Below are 18,068 nucleotides of genomic sequence, written 5' to 3' on the forward strand. Positions count from 1 at the left end.
AGGGAGGGATTGGGCAAAGCTTCTGGGGCAGTGGTATTTCAGGCCCTGTGCTGGGTGGGACAGGACCCAGGAGGCATTCCAGGGGGCGGGGGCCTCCCCAGCCAAGGCTCAGAGAACAATGAGCTTCCCTGGAATTATAGTACATGTCAGTTGGGGTCAGGGGACAGGTGCTGAGGGTGGGCTGATGTCCCATCACCGGAGGTCCGTGTATAATTAGACTACTGAGTTTGAGCTGAGAAGTGACGCTGCAACCGAAACCAAGCAGAACCAATGTGAGGCTGACGGAGTTCCCGGAGAGACTTTGCTGGGGTTATGCTCCAGCTAGAGGGGAGATGCACAGAGGAAAGTGGCCTTGGGCCAAGGCCCTGGGGAGAGGTCAGGGGCAAAACAGTGACAGCTAAGCACGTGCAGGTGGGATTTATTAGCACCTGCACACCCAAAGGTCACGCTTCTTCATGCGTGGCATGTCTGTTCACATGTTCAATATTTAGCACAATAATGAGGGAAAAAGCAGGCGAGAGGTCAGCGCTGGGGTCCATGGTGGTGCAGACTGGTTGGGTCCGGTCCCTGCCGGCTGCGTCCTCCCGCGGCCCAGAGTCCTAGCCCTTTGCTCTTCCTCACGGGGGCTGGATCTTGCAGTCAGGGTTGAGGGACCCGGGTCCAGTCCCTGCTCTGTCTCAGCGTCACTGATGAGTATTTTGGGAGGGCGCCCCCGGTTTCAGTGCCTGCGAGACTGGAACGGGAGGCCCAGCGGTACACCGCGGTAGAAGAGGAAAGGTAATGGCAGCGCAAGGCAGCGCCCATGAGGACGAGGGAAGGGAAGCTTGCAGAAACAGGGTTAACAAAGGCCTGACTGCGTTCAGACTGAAGATGCCTTCAGGGTCTGAGCGGGGGAGACCAGGACGCAGGAGGAAGAGCAGGTGTTGGCGCAGAGGGAAGAGAAGCTGACGACCTCTGTTGGGATTTCTTCACTCTTGGACTTTCGCCATGTTTTTTTAAGTTTTATTTATTTAAGAGAGAGAGTGAGCGGGGGTGGAGAGACAGAGAGGGAGCAGCAGCTCCCGGCAGTGAGCCCAACACAGGGCTTGCTCTCCACCCAGGGATCATGACCTGAGCCGAAACCAGGAGTCAGACGCTCAGCCGGCAGAGCCGCCCAGGCGCCCCCATCGATTACTCTTCGAAGTAGCACAAATGTTTCCAGCGTGAGGTGGAGCGGGGAGTGGAAGGAAAAGGAGGCAAGCGCCCGTGTCTGCGGTGTCACATGGCGCCGCGAGCAGCACCTAGAAGGGGCGAGGACAGTGAACACGGACGCAGCCCTTGGGGACGCAGCGGGGGCTTGTCGAAGGCGCGCAGGTGCAGGAGAGGCCCCAGCGGACCAGGCCTGGGCAGCCTGAGAGTCGCCCACGCAAACACACGGTGCAGCTAGCTGTGCTGAACGATTCGCTCATGGTTCCCAGCACCTCCCTCCACGGAGGAGCCGCGTGCGCAGCCCGGAAGGACCACCCTCCCACGGGATCACAGGGACTGTGTCAGAGCAGGACAAATCCTGACGGCGCCACCGACAGGATGCAGCGAGAACATGGCACCCCTTCGTGAAACTCCTGCCGTGGCCGGGGTGGAACCACGAGGATGCCGCTAACAAACCGCCGAGGGCATTCTACATAGTAACTGGGCCGGAACCTTCCAGAGCATAAGTCAGGAGATGGGAACTGTCTGACCTCGAGGGAACTCAAGCAGAAGAGGAACAGACAGCTCACTCCTGGCCCTTCTGTCACGAAGGACAACTTGGGGCAGCTGGAGAGAGGGGCCTGGCAGGGGCTGGGGGCCCACGCGACGGCCATGCCTCGCGGCTGGTTTCCTGAGTGTGATGGCTGGCTATCGGGGGACCCTGGGGCGCGGGAGACATACATCACGGTATTTGGGGGTGACAGGGTCTCGGGCTGGCAACGCATGCTCAGATGGCTTAGGGGAAAAGTTCTTTTTACTGTGATCGCAACTCTTCCGAAGTACAGTCGAGACAGTTTCAAAATAAACATTTTATTTAAAAAAAGTTATCGGTTATTCTAATTGAGCAGTTAAACATCTTTCTTGTTCTTAAAAAGTGGGGAGGGTGTTACCGCACCCAGTTGGCCAGATGGGAAGAGTCTTTGGCTCTGACCGCCCATGTCACTCTGGGAATAACATGCGCACACGGGACCCCAACCGCAGCAGGTGGCAAGCGGGCAGCTCAGAGCGTGCAGGCTTCTCGGCCGGCTGGACGCACTGTCCTGCTCCAAGGCCAGCTGCTGCCGAGGTCACCGGCTGAGGGACCGCTGCAGAGCTTCATACATCACCTGGTCCTGAGAACAGGGGACAAGACAGACAGAGAGCTGATAAGTGTGATGGGGGCTGAACTGCGTCCCCCAAACGCACACGCTGACGTCCCACCCCCAGGACCGCGCAGTGACCGGAGGTCAGGTCTTCAGGGACGCAGTGAAGTTATAACGAAGCCCCCAGGACACAGGACCGCATGTCTGCAGGAAGACGGATGAAGAACAGACGGGCCCGGGGGGCCAGGTGAGGACACGGGTAAAGGACGCACGGCCTCGGGAGAAACCAGCCTGGCCCACCCCGCGATGAGGGACGGCCAGCCTCCCGTCCTTCCACATGGAGCTCCGCCTGCTCTGGCGAGTGCCCGGCCTGGTGTGCGGCATGTGAGCCCAACTCCCAGCTGCCCCACATCAATCCCCGTCTTTCTGTCACCGGCGTGGGGACCAGCATGACGGACTGTTTACAGAAGTTAGAATTAGGGTCAGTTCATGTACCCTATCACAATGTTTTAATTATTGAGGCTTTTAGAAAACAGATCGTGTTTTTAGCCGCCCCCACCCCCAGCTTGATGTTTCTGCAGTTTTCCTGCTGCTACAGGTTGCTTGGTTTACCACAGGAACTTTCGGTTCCCCTGTTTGGTCCCCAACACAAAATAAGCAAAAATCAAAAGAACAGAGTAGAGCCATTTAAAAGATTCCTAACAGCAACCAACTGCCTTAGCACTGAGGTGTCTGCTGACCAGCCTGGGGGTGCCAGAGAAAAGCCACGGTCCCCGACGCCTGGCGGCCGCGGAAACATTCACAAAAATGCAGCTTCGCTCCCAGAAGCGGCCACAGTGGGCCCCTCTGCATGTGTGAGGTCTGCCCAGTGTTCAGAGGGGCCTTTACGACCACTAGCTTTTACTCTGAGGACAATCCTGAGTCAGACAGAAGCAGAGCGGATGTTCTCTCTGTGACAAGTCAGAACCCTGACCAGAGGGCAGGGCGGATTTTCCGTTCACGGGGGAAACCCATTTCCTGGACTGCACTTAACGTTCACCTCCGGTTTGAAAGATGGATTTGAAAATTAAAAAAAAAAAAAAAACTATGTACTTGTTTCAGTGATTTTTCAAGTACCTGTCAAACAGTTTCAAAGGTGAACATAAAGTAGGAATTAGTGAAATGCTGAATTAACTCTGAAATAGGAAAAAAGGGTCCCTCTGTACATCAGTATCACTGCTGAATAATCTACTGTAAAGACATTTTAGGCATGCTTAGTTTATAACCAGGTTAGAGCAATTCCTTTTTTAGAGTAAAATAACTTTTTAAATTATAAAACAAGATTTATTGCAAAAAAATTAGAAAATACAGATCAGCGGAAAAAAAATCATTTCCAGAGATAACTATTATTACTATTTTGGTCTTCTGGAACTTTCAAATTACTATTTTTTTCAATATTAATTTTTTTTAATTTTTAAAAATTTTTATTTATTTTTAAGTAATCTCTACACCCAACGTGGGGCTTGAACTCACAGCCCCGAGATCAAGAGTCGCACGCTCCACCGACTGAGCTAGCCATGTGCCCCTTGATATTTAATGTTTCTGAACAGGTAAGACCTTCATATGGTGCAAAGTTCAAAGAGGATAAAGCTCGCACGCCCCCCCTCCCCACCCGGCAGCCGGTCTCTCCCCACAAGCAGCCATCACTAGTTTCATAAGTAATTGCTTCATTAGGGCCAGTTAGGGAGCCAAACGAGGAACGTGGAGCTTCACCTTGATGGGATGCCTTATTTTTAAAAGATCAAACTAATAATCAGCTTGGTCATCTGCTTTACTGAATATTTATTCAAAATTCATACTATGCCTATTTCCAAAAGAGAAGTTGTAGCTTCTTATTCGCTAAGTTTTTCAAAAATCAAGTATTTAAAGATTACGATCACCAAAAATATGAAGAAGAATATGCTGGTACTAAGTCTCACGAGGACATCTGTGCAGCCTTCCACGATGTGTGGCATGACAGGTGCAGATACGTTTTTAATTAAGATCAGTCACATGGCCTTTGCCGTGTAGTTGGTCCCGTTCAAGCAAAAGCTACATGTAAGCCTCTTCCTAACACCAACAGATCGAGTGACCAGGTTAACGCGTGTTCTATGTGTGGGAGCCCTGTCTCCGGCGGTTCTTCTATCTGGGAGTCCAGCACAGTGCCTGGCCACGCGTACAGCAGGTACTCGATGCACATGAAGAGTTGGATGGTAGGTAACCCATTAAAACACAGCTGGGGGCAGGGGGCTCTGACTGAAGTGTCCGTGGGGTGGAAACAATCCGGGAAATGAACCGTCTACTCCTGAGTGTGGAGAAGAGAATGGAAGGGGTGTGGGCAGCGGGTGTGATGAGCACAGAAGCAGGAGGGTTGCTCTGGGTGGTTTAATAGAGGAAGTTGAGAAAGAAATCCGACTGAGTGAGGTTTCCTTCCTGACGGTGGGAGAGAGCCACAGGAAGCAGAGTGAAAAGCCTGAGACGTGAGACAGTAAGTATCTGGGAGAAGAATCTCAAGGTCTCAACGTGGACAGCAGCGAAGCTGGCCTCAAGTCTCCGGCGCGCAGGGAACACTGCACAGGCAATTATCCCGCGCGGCCTGTGAAGCTAGGTGAGGCCGGGAGGCTGGGAAGGGTGGCGCAGCCGGGACACACGTCTCCGGATTCTGAGAATCTGCTGGCGGATGGCCCAGGCTTTTGTGTCGGGCATCTGTCCTCGCAGATCGCCAGCCTGTCAGGTCCTCCTGGGACCACACAGGACGCGGCCACTCACTAGCAATTAGGATGGGCAGGGGCCTCCAGGTGGAGCCTAAGCCTGGCCCTGCCCGAGGGGGAGCCGGTGAGGACAGACAGATGGAGAGGAGTGTCCGCTCCCCGTCGACACCCTCACCCTCAACCAGTTACCCAGGGCTTACTGGGCCAGGTGACACTTCTCTGCATTTGGCCTCTAAACTAAAAGCGTGCTGAGTATTTGAGAACTAGGAAGGCCAGCTCTGCAGATTTCAGGACAGGACGTCTGTCTTCTTAGACGTCTCCTCAACATGAATCCCGTGTTCACTCACTTCAGAGCAATCGCCATTTCTGTAAGTATGTCTGAGAGGCTAAAATGTGCTAAGTGTTCCTTGCATGCCAAACAAAATCTAGTGGTTCTCTTTCAGCATGAAGACTCCAAACCCCAACCTCGCCACTACCACATCAGTTAACTTGAGTCACCAGCACCTTATTTACAGATTTTCATTCTAGGCCTTGAAGTGTGACCTTTATAAAACTCCACGGCCCCTCACGTGGGCCCTGGCCAGGACATCTAGTTTCCTAACTGGCCACACTGGTTCTGGCATGGGATCCTAACTTGGGCTGGGCCGACCCCAGGCTCCCGTGAGACTCTCTCCCACCAGAGCTGGCGGGGACCTCTCTAGCTGAGAGGTGTCTGGGCCTGCAGGCACCCACCTTCCCCCAGGAAACAAAGGAATGAGGTTCTGCAGCCTAGAGCCAACTGTGCTCTTAAGATCCTTGTTACATGGACCAACAAACTCTGTTGTTGTTTAAACTCAAGTTACATCATTTTATTTTATTTTTCTATTTGAGAGAGAGAGATCTTGTGAGCCCACGGGCACAAGCAGGGGGAGAGGGAGAAGCAGACTCCCCACTGAGCAGGGAGCCCGATGCAGGACTCGATCCCAGGACCCTGAGCCAAAGGCAGACGCTTAACCGACTGAGCCACCCAGGCGCCCCCAGGAACTCTGTTTTTCCCTGCTCACCTGAGTTGGAGTTGGGTTCTGTCATTTACAACTAAAAGAGCCCTCATTTTAAAAGCAGAATGAGGTGGCTTATCAATGAGCTGCTCAGATTCACATCCAGAAAAGCACCATACCTTTCGACCCTGCCTGTGAAGAGGTTCTTTACCACAGCTCTCAACTGGGAAGCACCAGGAAAAGAGAAGGAAGCAGGATCCGAGACCCCCAATAAACATAATACACACTGGTGTCAAATTCACCTGCAAAAGTGTGCAAAGGAGATAAAGCAAAGACTTACTCCTTAATTGTCGTAGCTGCTTGGATGAAAACATGGCCAAATTCAGAAATCAGGTCAAGTGATTTTCGGAACTTTGCACAACACATTTGTGGCCTCTGTAATAAAGTCACTCAAGCAGCAAACGTGGGAACTTTTCAAAATTACAGCAAAGTTTCTAGAAAATTGATCTTGGAGGTAAAGAAAGTAAGAGAGTGATAAATGAACTATCCAAAGTCAATAGATAAAAACCAACGGAACTTCTATATATCAGCAACAATTAGAAAACAAGATGTAAAGAAATCCACAAATAACATAAAAAAGTATAAATTACTTGGGAATAAATCTGATGAAAGGTGGTAACATATTTATAATGAAAACTCACTAAGTCAGGTGGATCTAAGAAGTGAAATGAATTAAAAAGTGAATAAATTTATATAAGAGAAATTAAATGAATATAAATAAGTGGACAGAAGCACTAAGTTCATGAAGTGAAAAACTCTCTATTCTTAAGCTCTGCTCTCACAACTGATCTAGATTCAGTCCCATTCCAAATCCTCGCAGGCTTCTCGTGTAGGAATCGATAAGCTGATTATAAACTTTATATAGAAATGACAAGGAGCTAAAATATTTTTAAAAATTGACGGGGGGATAAAGAGGACAAATTTGGAGAACTTATACTACCTGATCCCAAGACTTACAGATCTATAGTCATCAAGACAGTGGCAAAAAAGATACCGTGGCCTGAAGACACACAGAGAGCACAGGAACGGATCCACGCATGGATGAACAACGGGTTTTCAAACAGAGGGCATGGTGACTCCGTAGGAAAGTCTTCGCGACAGAGTTGGAGCAAGGAGGAGCCACGTGGAAACACGGAACAAGACCCCCACCTCCCCTCTCATCAAACTAAAACATTAATCCGAGACGGATCATAAGCTTCCATGGCAGGACACACAAACCATACATGCAGGAGCCGAGTCGGCCTCCTTCTGGATTCAAGGCTCCTACTCTCCAGAAGGTGCGTTAGACGACAGAAAGGTGAGCAGATTTGGACAGAATATCCTCTGCGCGTGCACATCTAAATAAGCTAAGAATCTGTGCAAGTTTATAGTAAGGAGAGAAATGCCTCGTGTTTAGGAGCGAAGCATGAGGACAGGACAGCAGAACTCCAAATGGCCCGCGAGCATGTGAAACCGTGCTGGCCGTCCGACCGTTTGGAGATGCTCATGGAGAGCACACGGGGCACCAGTTCCCGTGCCGCCAGACACCGCCATGAAACGACCCTGACACTGAGGGACTCGGCCGCTTCCCATGGAAGGGTCTGGAGCCCCGGCCGCGCGCCTCGGCTGTGTGCCCAGGAGAAGGGCAAGAATGTGCTTGCTCACTGACCCGCGGTTTACTCAGGAAACCACACACACCCCAGCAGCGCCGAGTGTCCCCCAAGAGAGGAAAGGAGAAGGAACCATGTGCTATATTCTCATCCTGGAAAGCTGCTCAGCTAGAAATGGACCCCACACAATAGGGACGGACCCCAGAAGCCCTCCACCGAGCTGAGCAGCCAGACTAGGGAGTGCACACCGCAGGCTTCCATGGGGATGCAGCCCACACACGGGTCAGACCTGCAGTCACGGGCAGTGCTGTCAGCGGTGGCCACTGAGGGGCCACAAGGAACTCTGGGAGGGATGGAATGTTCTAGATACTGATGGCAGTGCCGGCTACGCTTGTTGGAGATCACAGAACTGTGAGTGTGCACTACCGTGTGCATACACTTCTACTAAACAGTGAGGCTAGAGGAGGGGCCGCATCCCCACGTCCCCGTGTCCCCTTGAGGAGGCGCTTCGTCCCCGCGTCCTAAGTCCTGACAAGCCCGGGACTCCAGCTGCAGGAGAGGAACAATTCAACTAAAACAATGTTTTATATAGAAATGAAAAGGAGCTAAAATATTTTTAAAAATTGACAGGGGGATAAAGAGGACAAATTTGGAGAACTTATACTACCTGATCCCAAGGCTTAAGATCTATAGTCATCAAGACAGTGGCAAAAAAGATACCGTGGCCTGAAGACACACAGAGAGCACAGGAATGGATCCATGCATGGATGAAAAACGGGTTTTCAAACAGAGGGCGTGGCTGATCAGAATGAAGAGCACCAGTAACATTAACTATCAAACTGTTCCTGGGTTTTATTCAAAGACGCTCAGCAGAACAGACCGGTTTCCTCTGGGATACAAAAATGCCTGAGAGGCGAAGGCAGACCACTCTTTCCAGCTATGGTGGAGAATGAGTGTGGGTACAGCAGACTCTTCTCTGAGAGCCGAATCAAAACCACCACCAGCCCAAACTAATTAACTGGTTCCTATGGTCACCGGTGGTAAGGTGGGAGGGCGCCCAGCTGGCTCAGTCGGTACAACGTGCGACTCTTGATCTCGGGGTTGTGAGTTCGAGCCCCATGCTGGGAGTAGAGATTAATTAAAAATAAAATCTTAAAAAAAAAAAAGGTGGTACAGTGGTCACCTCAACCTAGAAGGTTCAGAGCAAACCTTGAGACACCGAACAGGGCAGCCTGCCTCATGTAACTCCTTGGACTTTGACTCAGGGGTTTTCAATCAGTAAATATCGTGAGAAATACGAGGCCTGGGGTAATAAATGGCTAATAATTTAAAGGAAGTTTTAGCCCAGCAGGAAGCAGGTTCTCGTGGCTAAGGCGCATTATACTTCCAGGAACCCCAAACAAAAGACTGCCAAGTCAATAAGCTTTATCACAGTGGTGCCCAAGCCAATTGTTTCTGTGGGCTGGATGCATCCCTGCAGCTCCGTATTGCAGCGGTCGTCCTCGTTACCACAAACGGATTACCTCCGCACCGTAAGAAGCAAACACACGAGATCCGGCGTTGTATATAAAGAAAAGTGAGCTGTGTGTTTAGCCCTTCTCTGACCTTACGGTGAAACATCTGTACCTGCCTGAAACACAAGGGCGAGTCCCATAGGGAAGGCTGGCTCCAGGCAGATAAGACTTGTTGGGAAGGGTGGAGCAGGTCAAGGGACACGTGGACCAAATGGGCTAAAAATCCCCAGACAGTGGAAAGACCCACATGGGTCATCCTCTCTCTGGCTTCAGTCTTTCAAGAAACACACAAAACTACCACCTCTCAAGAACACTCCCACAAAGACAAGTATTTTCCTGGTTTCCATGAGTTCACAATCTACTGGTCTCCATTCCAGTCTCTTCTCTACACATTAAAAGCATTTCTTACCTTTTTTGATATAGAAGATTTCACTTTCTTGAAAGCTTCTTCAAAGTGCTTCTGACTGACCTTGAGGTCACCTGTGGAACAAATCACAAACACATCTGGATGGAGGGCGCTAACCGTGACTAACGGCCTAGTTTCTCCTGAGACACTTCGAAGCAGTCAAGGGAACACGGAGGAGATAGCGATCACACTGGGTCTCTTCTGAATGACAGTCAAGCCCGGTACACTGATCAGATGTTTTTGGACATTTTTTAATTTTCATTTAATTTACACACACCTGACCATATTTAATTTTAAACAAATGCTTAACTTTTATATCAGCATCCATTTTAGTGTAAATTTTTTCCCTCCAGCAATCGAAACAGTTTACTTTGGGACAAATCATATAAAAAAGTACTTTGTTCTTCTTTAATTAGAGAGAGACTATTACCGTTTAAAAAAAAAAAGTCCCTGTTTTCATTACCCGCCCCCCCCTTTATTGAGATATCACTGACAAATAACATATGTAAATTTAAGGTGTATGACTATTGTGATGATCTCAGACGTGTTGTAAAGTGATCACTACAAACGTTAGTTGGCACATCCATCCCTCACATGATTACTTGTGTGTGTGTGTGGAGGGGGTAATAACTTCTAAGATCTACTCTCTTACCATCTTTCCAGTATATCATCCATATTGTTAATTACAGTCATCATGCAATACATCTGATCCCCAGAATGTGTTTATCTTATAGCAGGAAGTCTTACCCTCTGACCAACGTCTCCCCATTTCCCAACCCTCTGCTTATCAGGTTTTTGCAGGACACCCCAAAGAGACTAACACTCCTAAACAGACACCCTTTGAAAGCCCCTCTTTGCACTGTTTACGCCTTAACTTAATGGCAATGTTTAGTGAAGAAGAGCCAGAACTGTTCCTTTTTAAGATAATCCAAATAATTTAACTGGGAGTGGAAAGTAATATTCCATAGTTATTTAAGAGTGCATAGGCAGTAACAGATGTTACGGAGTTATATCATAATATATATTAGATACAGAGATAATATCACAACACTGGATCAGAAGGGGCTCTCCTTTATAAGGTTGTGCCATTATGTAAGTAAATCAAATAACTACATTTCGAACAAGACTTGGTTTAAAATGTTACTATGACAGCTTACGCAACGACAATTAAAACTGAACTATCTACACAGATATTAGGATACCATATTTACCTAAAAACAAAATAAAATATAGTTGAACACATTGAGTGGAAGGTGAAGAGCATACGTATTTCGGTGAGGAAGATATCAACACTAAGTCCCTAGAGTACAGGTAACTAGAAATGTAAACTGCAGCAGAGCACAGATGTCAGAATTTGCTCCATGATTATAAACTAACATCCAAACAGCCAATGCGTGTAGAGTGGCCCACAGATTTTCAGTGACAAATCCCAAAACACTGTGAGACTCTGCTCCTGGACAGCACACCTACACGATGTTTCTTACAAGGTATGCTAAGTTTGTGAATTATATCACCTACTTCCAGGAGGATTTTATTTTAAAAAAACTTTTTAAATTTTTATTTATTTTTATTATTTTATTTTAATTAACTTTAATGCAGAGTAAGAAAACTCTCCATGGGTAAACCCTTTTTTTCCATATAATCTGAATGCCATGGCAATTTCTTTCTTTTTTTTTTTTTTTAAAGATTTTATTTTTTATTTGACAGAGAGAGAGAGACAGCGAGAGCAGGAACACAAGCAGGGGGAGTGGGAGGGGGAGAGGCAGGCTTTCCGCTGAGCAGGGAGCCCAATGCAGGGCTCGATCCCAGCACCCTGGGATCATGACCTGAGCCGAAGGCAGACGCTTAACGACTGAGCCACCCAGGCGCCCCGGCAATTTCTTTTTTATTATTTTTTTTTTTTCCTGATTCTATGTCCAGTGCTCTTTTATTTTTCTCTCCAAATTTTTAAATTCTAATTAGTTAATATATAGTATACTGTTGGTTTCAGGAGTAGAATTTAGTGATTCATCACTTACATCCTCCAAGAGGAATCTGAAATAGCTTATAATAAAGGCAGTTCGGATAGTGAATCTAACAAACACACAGGGACTTCATCAGGAAGGCACGTGTGTGGACAAATGTCAGCAGCAGAGATGCCGCCAGAACTGTAAACAAGTTTGCTCTGAGATTTGGGAGCCAAAGACAGTGGGAATGAAAACAGATGTGTTTTGGAAATGTGCTGTGTGGACTCTGGGGGGAGGCTGAGGTTGAAAGGCTACCAGACGGCTGCCACAGAAACCACGCGAGGCGAAGCCTATGGGAACGGTCTCGTCAGAGCCACGTCAGCAGTGAGGTTCGAGGTATGATGACGGGGAACGGAGACACTGCAGAAAGCACCCTACCTGTCTCACCTCCGTCCTTCGGTCTTGTCATTTCCTCTCTCAGGGCGCAGATGGACGCCTCCCGAACCAAAGCAGAGAGATCTGCACCCCTGCAGGAGAAGACCTGCTCTCAGTTATTCTACAACAGTGCGAAGAACAGAGTCTGACCGTGGTTTCCAGTCACAACCCACATAGCTAGGGTCAGCAGGAAAGAGCTTTTTGCTTTTACTTAAAATATTTCTAGCTTATATTTATTTTATTTATTTATTTGTTTTTTAAGATTTTATTTATTTGACAGACACAGCGAGAGAGAGAACACAAGCAGGGGAGTGGGAGAGGGAGAAGCAGACTCCTCACGGAGCAGGGAGCCCAATGCGGGGCTCGATCCCAGAACCCTGGGATCATGACCTGAGCCGAAGGCAGACGCCCAACGACTGAGCCACCCAGGCGCCCCAAAATATTTCTAGCTTTTAGAAGAAGGGTAATTATGATGGAAACAATTCAAGGAATCATAAACATTCCTGTGCTAACAGCTATGGATACTAAAGTTAACGTAAAACGTCTACCTGAATTGCCCAGGCGATACAAACTTCCACATTTATCATAAAATCTCCATCCACGAGGCCCATGCCACCAATGTGCTGCCTACCGCCGAGAGTAAGCTTACAGAACAGTCACTAATGGCACCTAATTCAAAAGGGGGAAACATAAAGACGAGCAAGTCTTTAATGCCCTGACTCAAGCCCGAGCTGGGTGGACCTGTCATAAATGAATGAAAGCGGCTAATAAGCCTCCATCTAATTACTTTGTGCAATACTATGCTGACTCAGCACGGTGCCAGAGTTCAGTGAACAACAGTGTTCACTGGCCTTTCACTACCTTACATCCTCAACAGAATTCTTGCAGCTCTTTGGGAGAGAGTTTGGATCTGGGGATAAAAACCTCATTTCTAGACATTAAAACTTATTTAATGTATAACATTGACCATCCACATAATATGTAACATTAAATCGCCAGAGAACTTAAATTATTAGCTGAATGCAATGTTTCTGTGGCTAGGTGTCAAGTTTATAAGGTTGTGCAATAATCACATACATGCTGCATATTCATCCCTTTCCTTAACATTTAAACATCTCCCACAAGTGCAGAGACCTTGAACTAACATAAACAAGCAGCTGACGACGGTGGAATTCTGTGTGTCTCAAACCCTGGTGACCGCAGCATTAAAACCCTAATTGTACGCCATTCAATATTAACCCTGACCCCTTTGTAAACCTGCACCCTACACTGGAGAATCAGAACATGTGGCCCTGGGGTACATTCTGCCATTAAACTGCCTCTGTGGGTTTTGGCTCTCAAAGCTGTAAACTACTCACTTAATTAAGCCTTCCCCGCCCCCCCCAATAGTAAGTTCATTTAGTGGTACGAGTTTGATCCCAACTGGGGGGGGGGGAGGGGAAGCACTCTCCTTAGAGGGAGGGAGGGGCTCCGAGCGCGTCCTGTCAGAGAGACAATCCCTGCCTTCACGTCTGAGCCAAGACAGCTGGACAGAGAAGAGGCTCAGGGCCCCAGATGCCCATATACGAAGAAAAGAGATAAAATGACACATCCTGACCACACTCCCTGAGAATGATCCATGTGGTTTCCAGTGCAATCATCTTGATAAGAAATGAGCTTCTTCAACCAGACCTGGAAGTAACGAGGTGCCAACACTCCTCTCTGCAGGTCTGTTGTTGGGATGTAGGTTTACGCTGTGGAGTAACCACATCCCAAAGGCCTCGAACAGGAAAAAATTGTCTCAGGGACATCTGTCTGGGGGGGCTCAGTCGGTTGAGTGTCCGACTCTTGGTTTCAACTCAGGTCATGATCTCAGGGTTGTGGGATCCAGCCCCGCGTCAGGCTTGGCACTAAGTGTGGAGTCTGCTTGAGATTCTCTCTCCCTCTGCCCCTCCCCACCACCCGCACGCTATCTTTCTCTCTCTCGCTGAAATAAATGAATATATTTTAAAAAAGAAAACATTGTCTTACTTGCTTGGCTTTGGCAAACACATTATTTGGCTTATCATGAGGAATATCATGAGCACCAAGTATATTGAGGATAACCAACCAATAAGGCTTTCAAAGCCAGAGGGGCAGACGTCTCCCCACAAGGGAAATGTGAGTTTCCTTTCTTCTCTATATACCCACACTGGGACAGTTAACAACTTTACTTAACGTAAAGAAAATAACAAAAACCACGAGCACACAAAGATGGTGTGGTTCTGAAGGCAGAAATGCTGGATTTCCTGCTGTCACTATGGGCTGTGCAGGTTAGCGGGTGTGCTGTGAAAAATGCATTCTGAGCCTCGGAAAACGAAGCACTCACAGATGACCCGCTTCAGGGCTAAGGCACCAACACTGAAATGTCTGCTCATGTCTTCTGGAAGAAGGGATGGACAACTGGCGAAGGCAGCCACAATGGTCAGGGAAGCTGGGTGCCAAGAGTCAATGTGGAAGCAGATGCGCCCAGCGCCAAAGCTCCTCGGAGCCTCGAAATAGGTAGTCCCTTCTCTCAGAAGGAAGAGCCAGGACAGAGCTGGATACCGAGCTTAACCCTCCCCACGGGACCACTGTCCCGTTCTGCCCATGAGAGGTCACAAACTTGAGACCGAGGTACTCACGAATAGCAATCACAGCGCAGGTCAGCGGCAAGGGCTTCCAAATTTACGTCTGCACCCAGGGGGGGTCTCGTGCCATTCTAAGAGAGAAAAATCAGTTTTCACTGAGACTTTAAAGACTGGTACTTTTCCACCTAACAGGTTCTTCATGAAAAGTAATGACCGCTTGACTAAATGAGTATTACTGACTCCTAGACCAGTGTAGTGAGATTTCTTTAAATTTCAATTTTGAGAAACAAGGTTAAGAAGCAGACTCCAAAATTCAGAAAGCTACAGGCAAATGATTGATCTTGTGGAGTCTGGAGGGTCTGTGTGCAGCTGCAGCAAGAACAGAAACCACCACCTCAACCTTTCTAAAGGGGAACAAACACTTTTCCTCTGGCCGATTAAACACGGCAAGTACGTCGGCAGTGCTTAGTTTCGATGCGAGGCTGGCGGGCAAGGCGGGAAGAACCGTGAACTTGTCCAGGAGAGAATGCCACACACCCTCTGGGCTCAGTGTGTCCTCAGCCCTTGTCTACAACTCGATCCAGATCTTGGTGCCACTTCCCCGTTGGCTCATATACCAACAGATGCCAGAAGGACAGACATGAGGACACGCTCAGAATTTCAGCGACACACAGGCATACACTTACACTACAGATGTAATGACATTTTAGTGACTTAAAATCATGACATAGATAGATGGCAGGTCTGTGAGTTTCTGCTTTATTATTCTGATTCATAACGTACATATACATTGCATACAGTCCTTCCTTTGTAACAAATATCACTTTAGGAAACAGGTGAAGAAACACAGAAAGTAGGCGAGTCAACAGGCTATTAAACCTCAAGGTCAGGTATTACACATCAGCAGGGCGGGCACCAAGCATGCGGAGGGCTGGACCAGACGACCGGGAGCCACATGCAGACATGCAGCATCCTATCTCTTCCTCCCGGCTGTGCATATTTAACAACTTCATGAACTCTGCATCTGCTATGACTTGATAAAACGCATTTGTTCATCCAACAGGTATTCAAGAAACAGTTACGGTCCCACTCAACTCAAGAGTCACCTGGGAAGTCATCATGGGTAAACTCTGTGGGACCTTGGGCAAACAAGCTTGGTGCTTTTCTCTTTTATCCCTCCCGAGTGTGGAAAACTAGTGGCCAGACTGCATGGTCCCTGATAATGTATAAGGTTTCAATTTAGTCAGTTAACCCTGGGGCGCGGGTGGGCTGGGGGGAAGGGCTGGAAGGAAGGAGCACAGCTTTGAGGCTCTGGCGATGATCTCTCTTCTCTTATTGTGGTAACATTTGCTTAACAAAATTTATCAGTTTAACCATTTCTAAGTGTGCAGTTTAGTAGCATTGTGTACATTCACAGTGTTGTGCAACCATCCGTCTCTAGAGCTCGTTTCATCTTCCCCAAATGAAACGCTGGACGCACAGTCACTGGCCCTCCCGCTGCCTCGGCACAGCCCTGGTAACCACTGCTCCATGAATATAACCGGAAATGTTCTCTTCCTTCATCTGGAGGTTCTGCTTATAGAAACTCATGCAGTTGTATTTAATGATGTCTCCACTTCTCTGTATGTGTACGGTACTTCACAAAAAAGGACTAAAAAGAAGTAACATTGGACCAGGAATTAGGAATTCTGAGTTCTAAAGTTCAAATCTGCAACTGAAAAAAATACAGGAGGAAGGAAAGTTTCCAAATTCATTCTGTGAGGCCAGCATGATCCTGATCCAATAAAGACACCACAAAAAAAGAGAACTATGGGCCAAAATCCCTGATGAACATGGATGCAAAAATTCTCAACAAAATATGAGCAAACTGAATCCAACAGTACATTAAAAAAAACATTCACCACAATCAAGTGGGATTTATTCCTAGGATATTAGGGTGGTTCAGTATTTGCAGATCAATCAATGTGATGCGTCACATCGACAAGAGAAAGGCTGAAAACCATATGATCCTTTCAATAGAGGCAGAAAAAGCATTTGACAAAGTCCAATATCCGTTCATGGTAAAAACCCTCAACAAAGTAAGTTTAGAGGGAACATACCTCAATATAATAAAAACCTATGAAAAACCCACAGCTAATATCATCCTAAATGGGGAAAAACAGAGAGCTTTTCCTCTGTGGTCAGGAACAAGACAAGGATGTCCACTCTCACTACTTTTATTCGACACAGTACTGGAAGTCCAGCCACAGCAATCAGACAACAGAAAGAAAAAAGGAATCCGAATTGGCAAACAGCAGCAAACATCTCTATTTGCAGATCACATGATATTTTATGTAGAAACCCCCAAAAGATTCCACCAAAAAACAGCTGGAACTGATAAATAAATTCAGTAATATCACAGGATACAAAATCGAGGTACAGAAATCTGTTGCATTTCTATACTAATAATGAAGCAGCAGAAAGAAAAATTAAGAAAACAGTCCCATTTATAATTGCACCAAAAACAATAAAACACCTAGGCATAAACCTACTCAAAGAGCTGAAAGACCTGTGCTCTGAAAACTATAAGACACTGATATAAGAAACTGAAGATGACACAAAAAAATGGAGACATTCCATGCTCATGGATTAGGAGAACAAATACTGTTAAAATGTATACTACCCAAAGCAATCTACAGATTTAATGCAATCCTTATCAAAATGCCAACAGCACTTTTCACAGAGCTAGACAAACAATCCTAAAATTTGTTTGGAACCACAAAGACCCCAAAGAGTGAAAGCAATCTTGGAAAAGCAGAGCTGGAGGCATCACGATTCCAGACTTCATGTTATATCACAGACCTTTAGTCATCAAGACAGCATGGTGCTCGCATAGAAACAGACACATAGATCAATGGAACAGAACAGAAAACCCAGAAATGAACCTACAACTCTATGGTCAACTAATCTTCGACAAAGCAGAAAAGAACATCCAATGGCTGGGAAAACTGGACCACTTTCTTACATCATACACAAAAATAGACTCAAAATGGATGAAAGACCTAAATGTGAGACCTGAAACCATAAAACTCCTAGAAGACAACACAGGCAGTGATGTCTCTGACATCAGCCATAGTAACTTCTTTCTAGATATGTCTCCTGAGGCAAGGGAAACAAAAGCAAAAATAAACTACTGGAACTTCATCAAAATAAAAAGCTTCTGTGGAAAAAGGAAACAACCAACAAAACTAAAAGGCAAACTACTAAATGGGAAAAGATATTTGCAAATGACATATCTGATAAAGGGTTAGTATCCAAAATATACAAAGAACTGATACAATTCAACACCCAAAAAACAAATAGCAAATTAAAAAAGGGGCAGAAGACATGAAAAGACACTTCTCCAAAGAAGACATCCAGATGGCCAACAGACACATGAAAAGATGCTCAACATCGCTCATCATCAGGGAATACAAATCAAAACCACGATGAGCTACCACCTCACACCTGTCAGAACGGCTAAAATCAGTAACACA

The 18,068-nt window shown here is 47.0% G+C and overlaps 1 protein-coding gene across 8 annotated transcripts in view; it reads right to left on the reverse strand.

Moving 5' to 3' along the window:
• Positions 1-2,021: 2,021 nt before the first annotated feature.
• Positions 2,022-18,068, reverse strand: part of NVL (nuclear VCP like) — a 96,652-nt gene continuing 80,605 nt past the window's right edge. For 7 of the 8 annotated variants that reach the window (XR_004679894.1, XM_035008645.1, XM_035008642.1 and 4 more), the window contains 4 exons: positions 14,608-14,684; positions 11,969-12,057; positions 9,588-9,658; positions 2,022-2,339 (listed from right to left, as the gene is read on the reverse strand). Coding sequence is in view for 7 of the 8 variants with exons in the window: in XM_035008645.1 (XP_034864536.1) it covers positions 2,295-2,339; positions 9,588-9,658; positions 11,969-12,057; positions 14,608-14,684 (282 nt within the window). In the remaining variant the exon portion in view is untranslated. The remainder of the gene's footprint in view (positions 2,340-9,587; positions 9,659-11,968; positions 12,058-14,607; positions 14,685-18,068) is intronic. The other variant, XM_035008643.1, reaches the window with a different exon arrangement.

This window comes from Mirounga leonina, unplaced genomic scaffold (assembly GCF_011800145.1).
Source record: "Mirounga leonina isolate KUSES-001 unplaced genomic scaffold, KU_Mleo_1.0 Mir_152, whole genome shotgun sequence".
NCBI lineage: Eukaryota > Metazoa > Chordata > Mammalia > Carnivora > Phocidae > Mirounga > Mirounga leonina.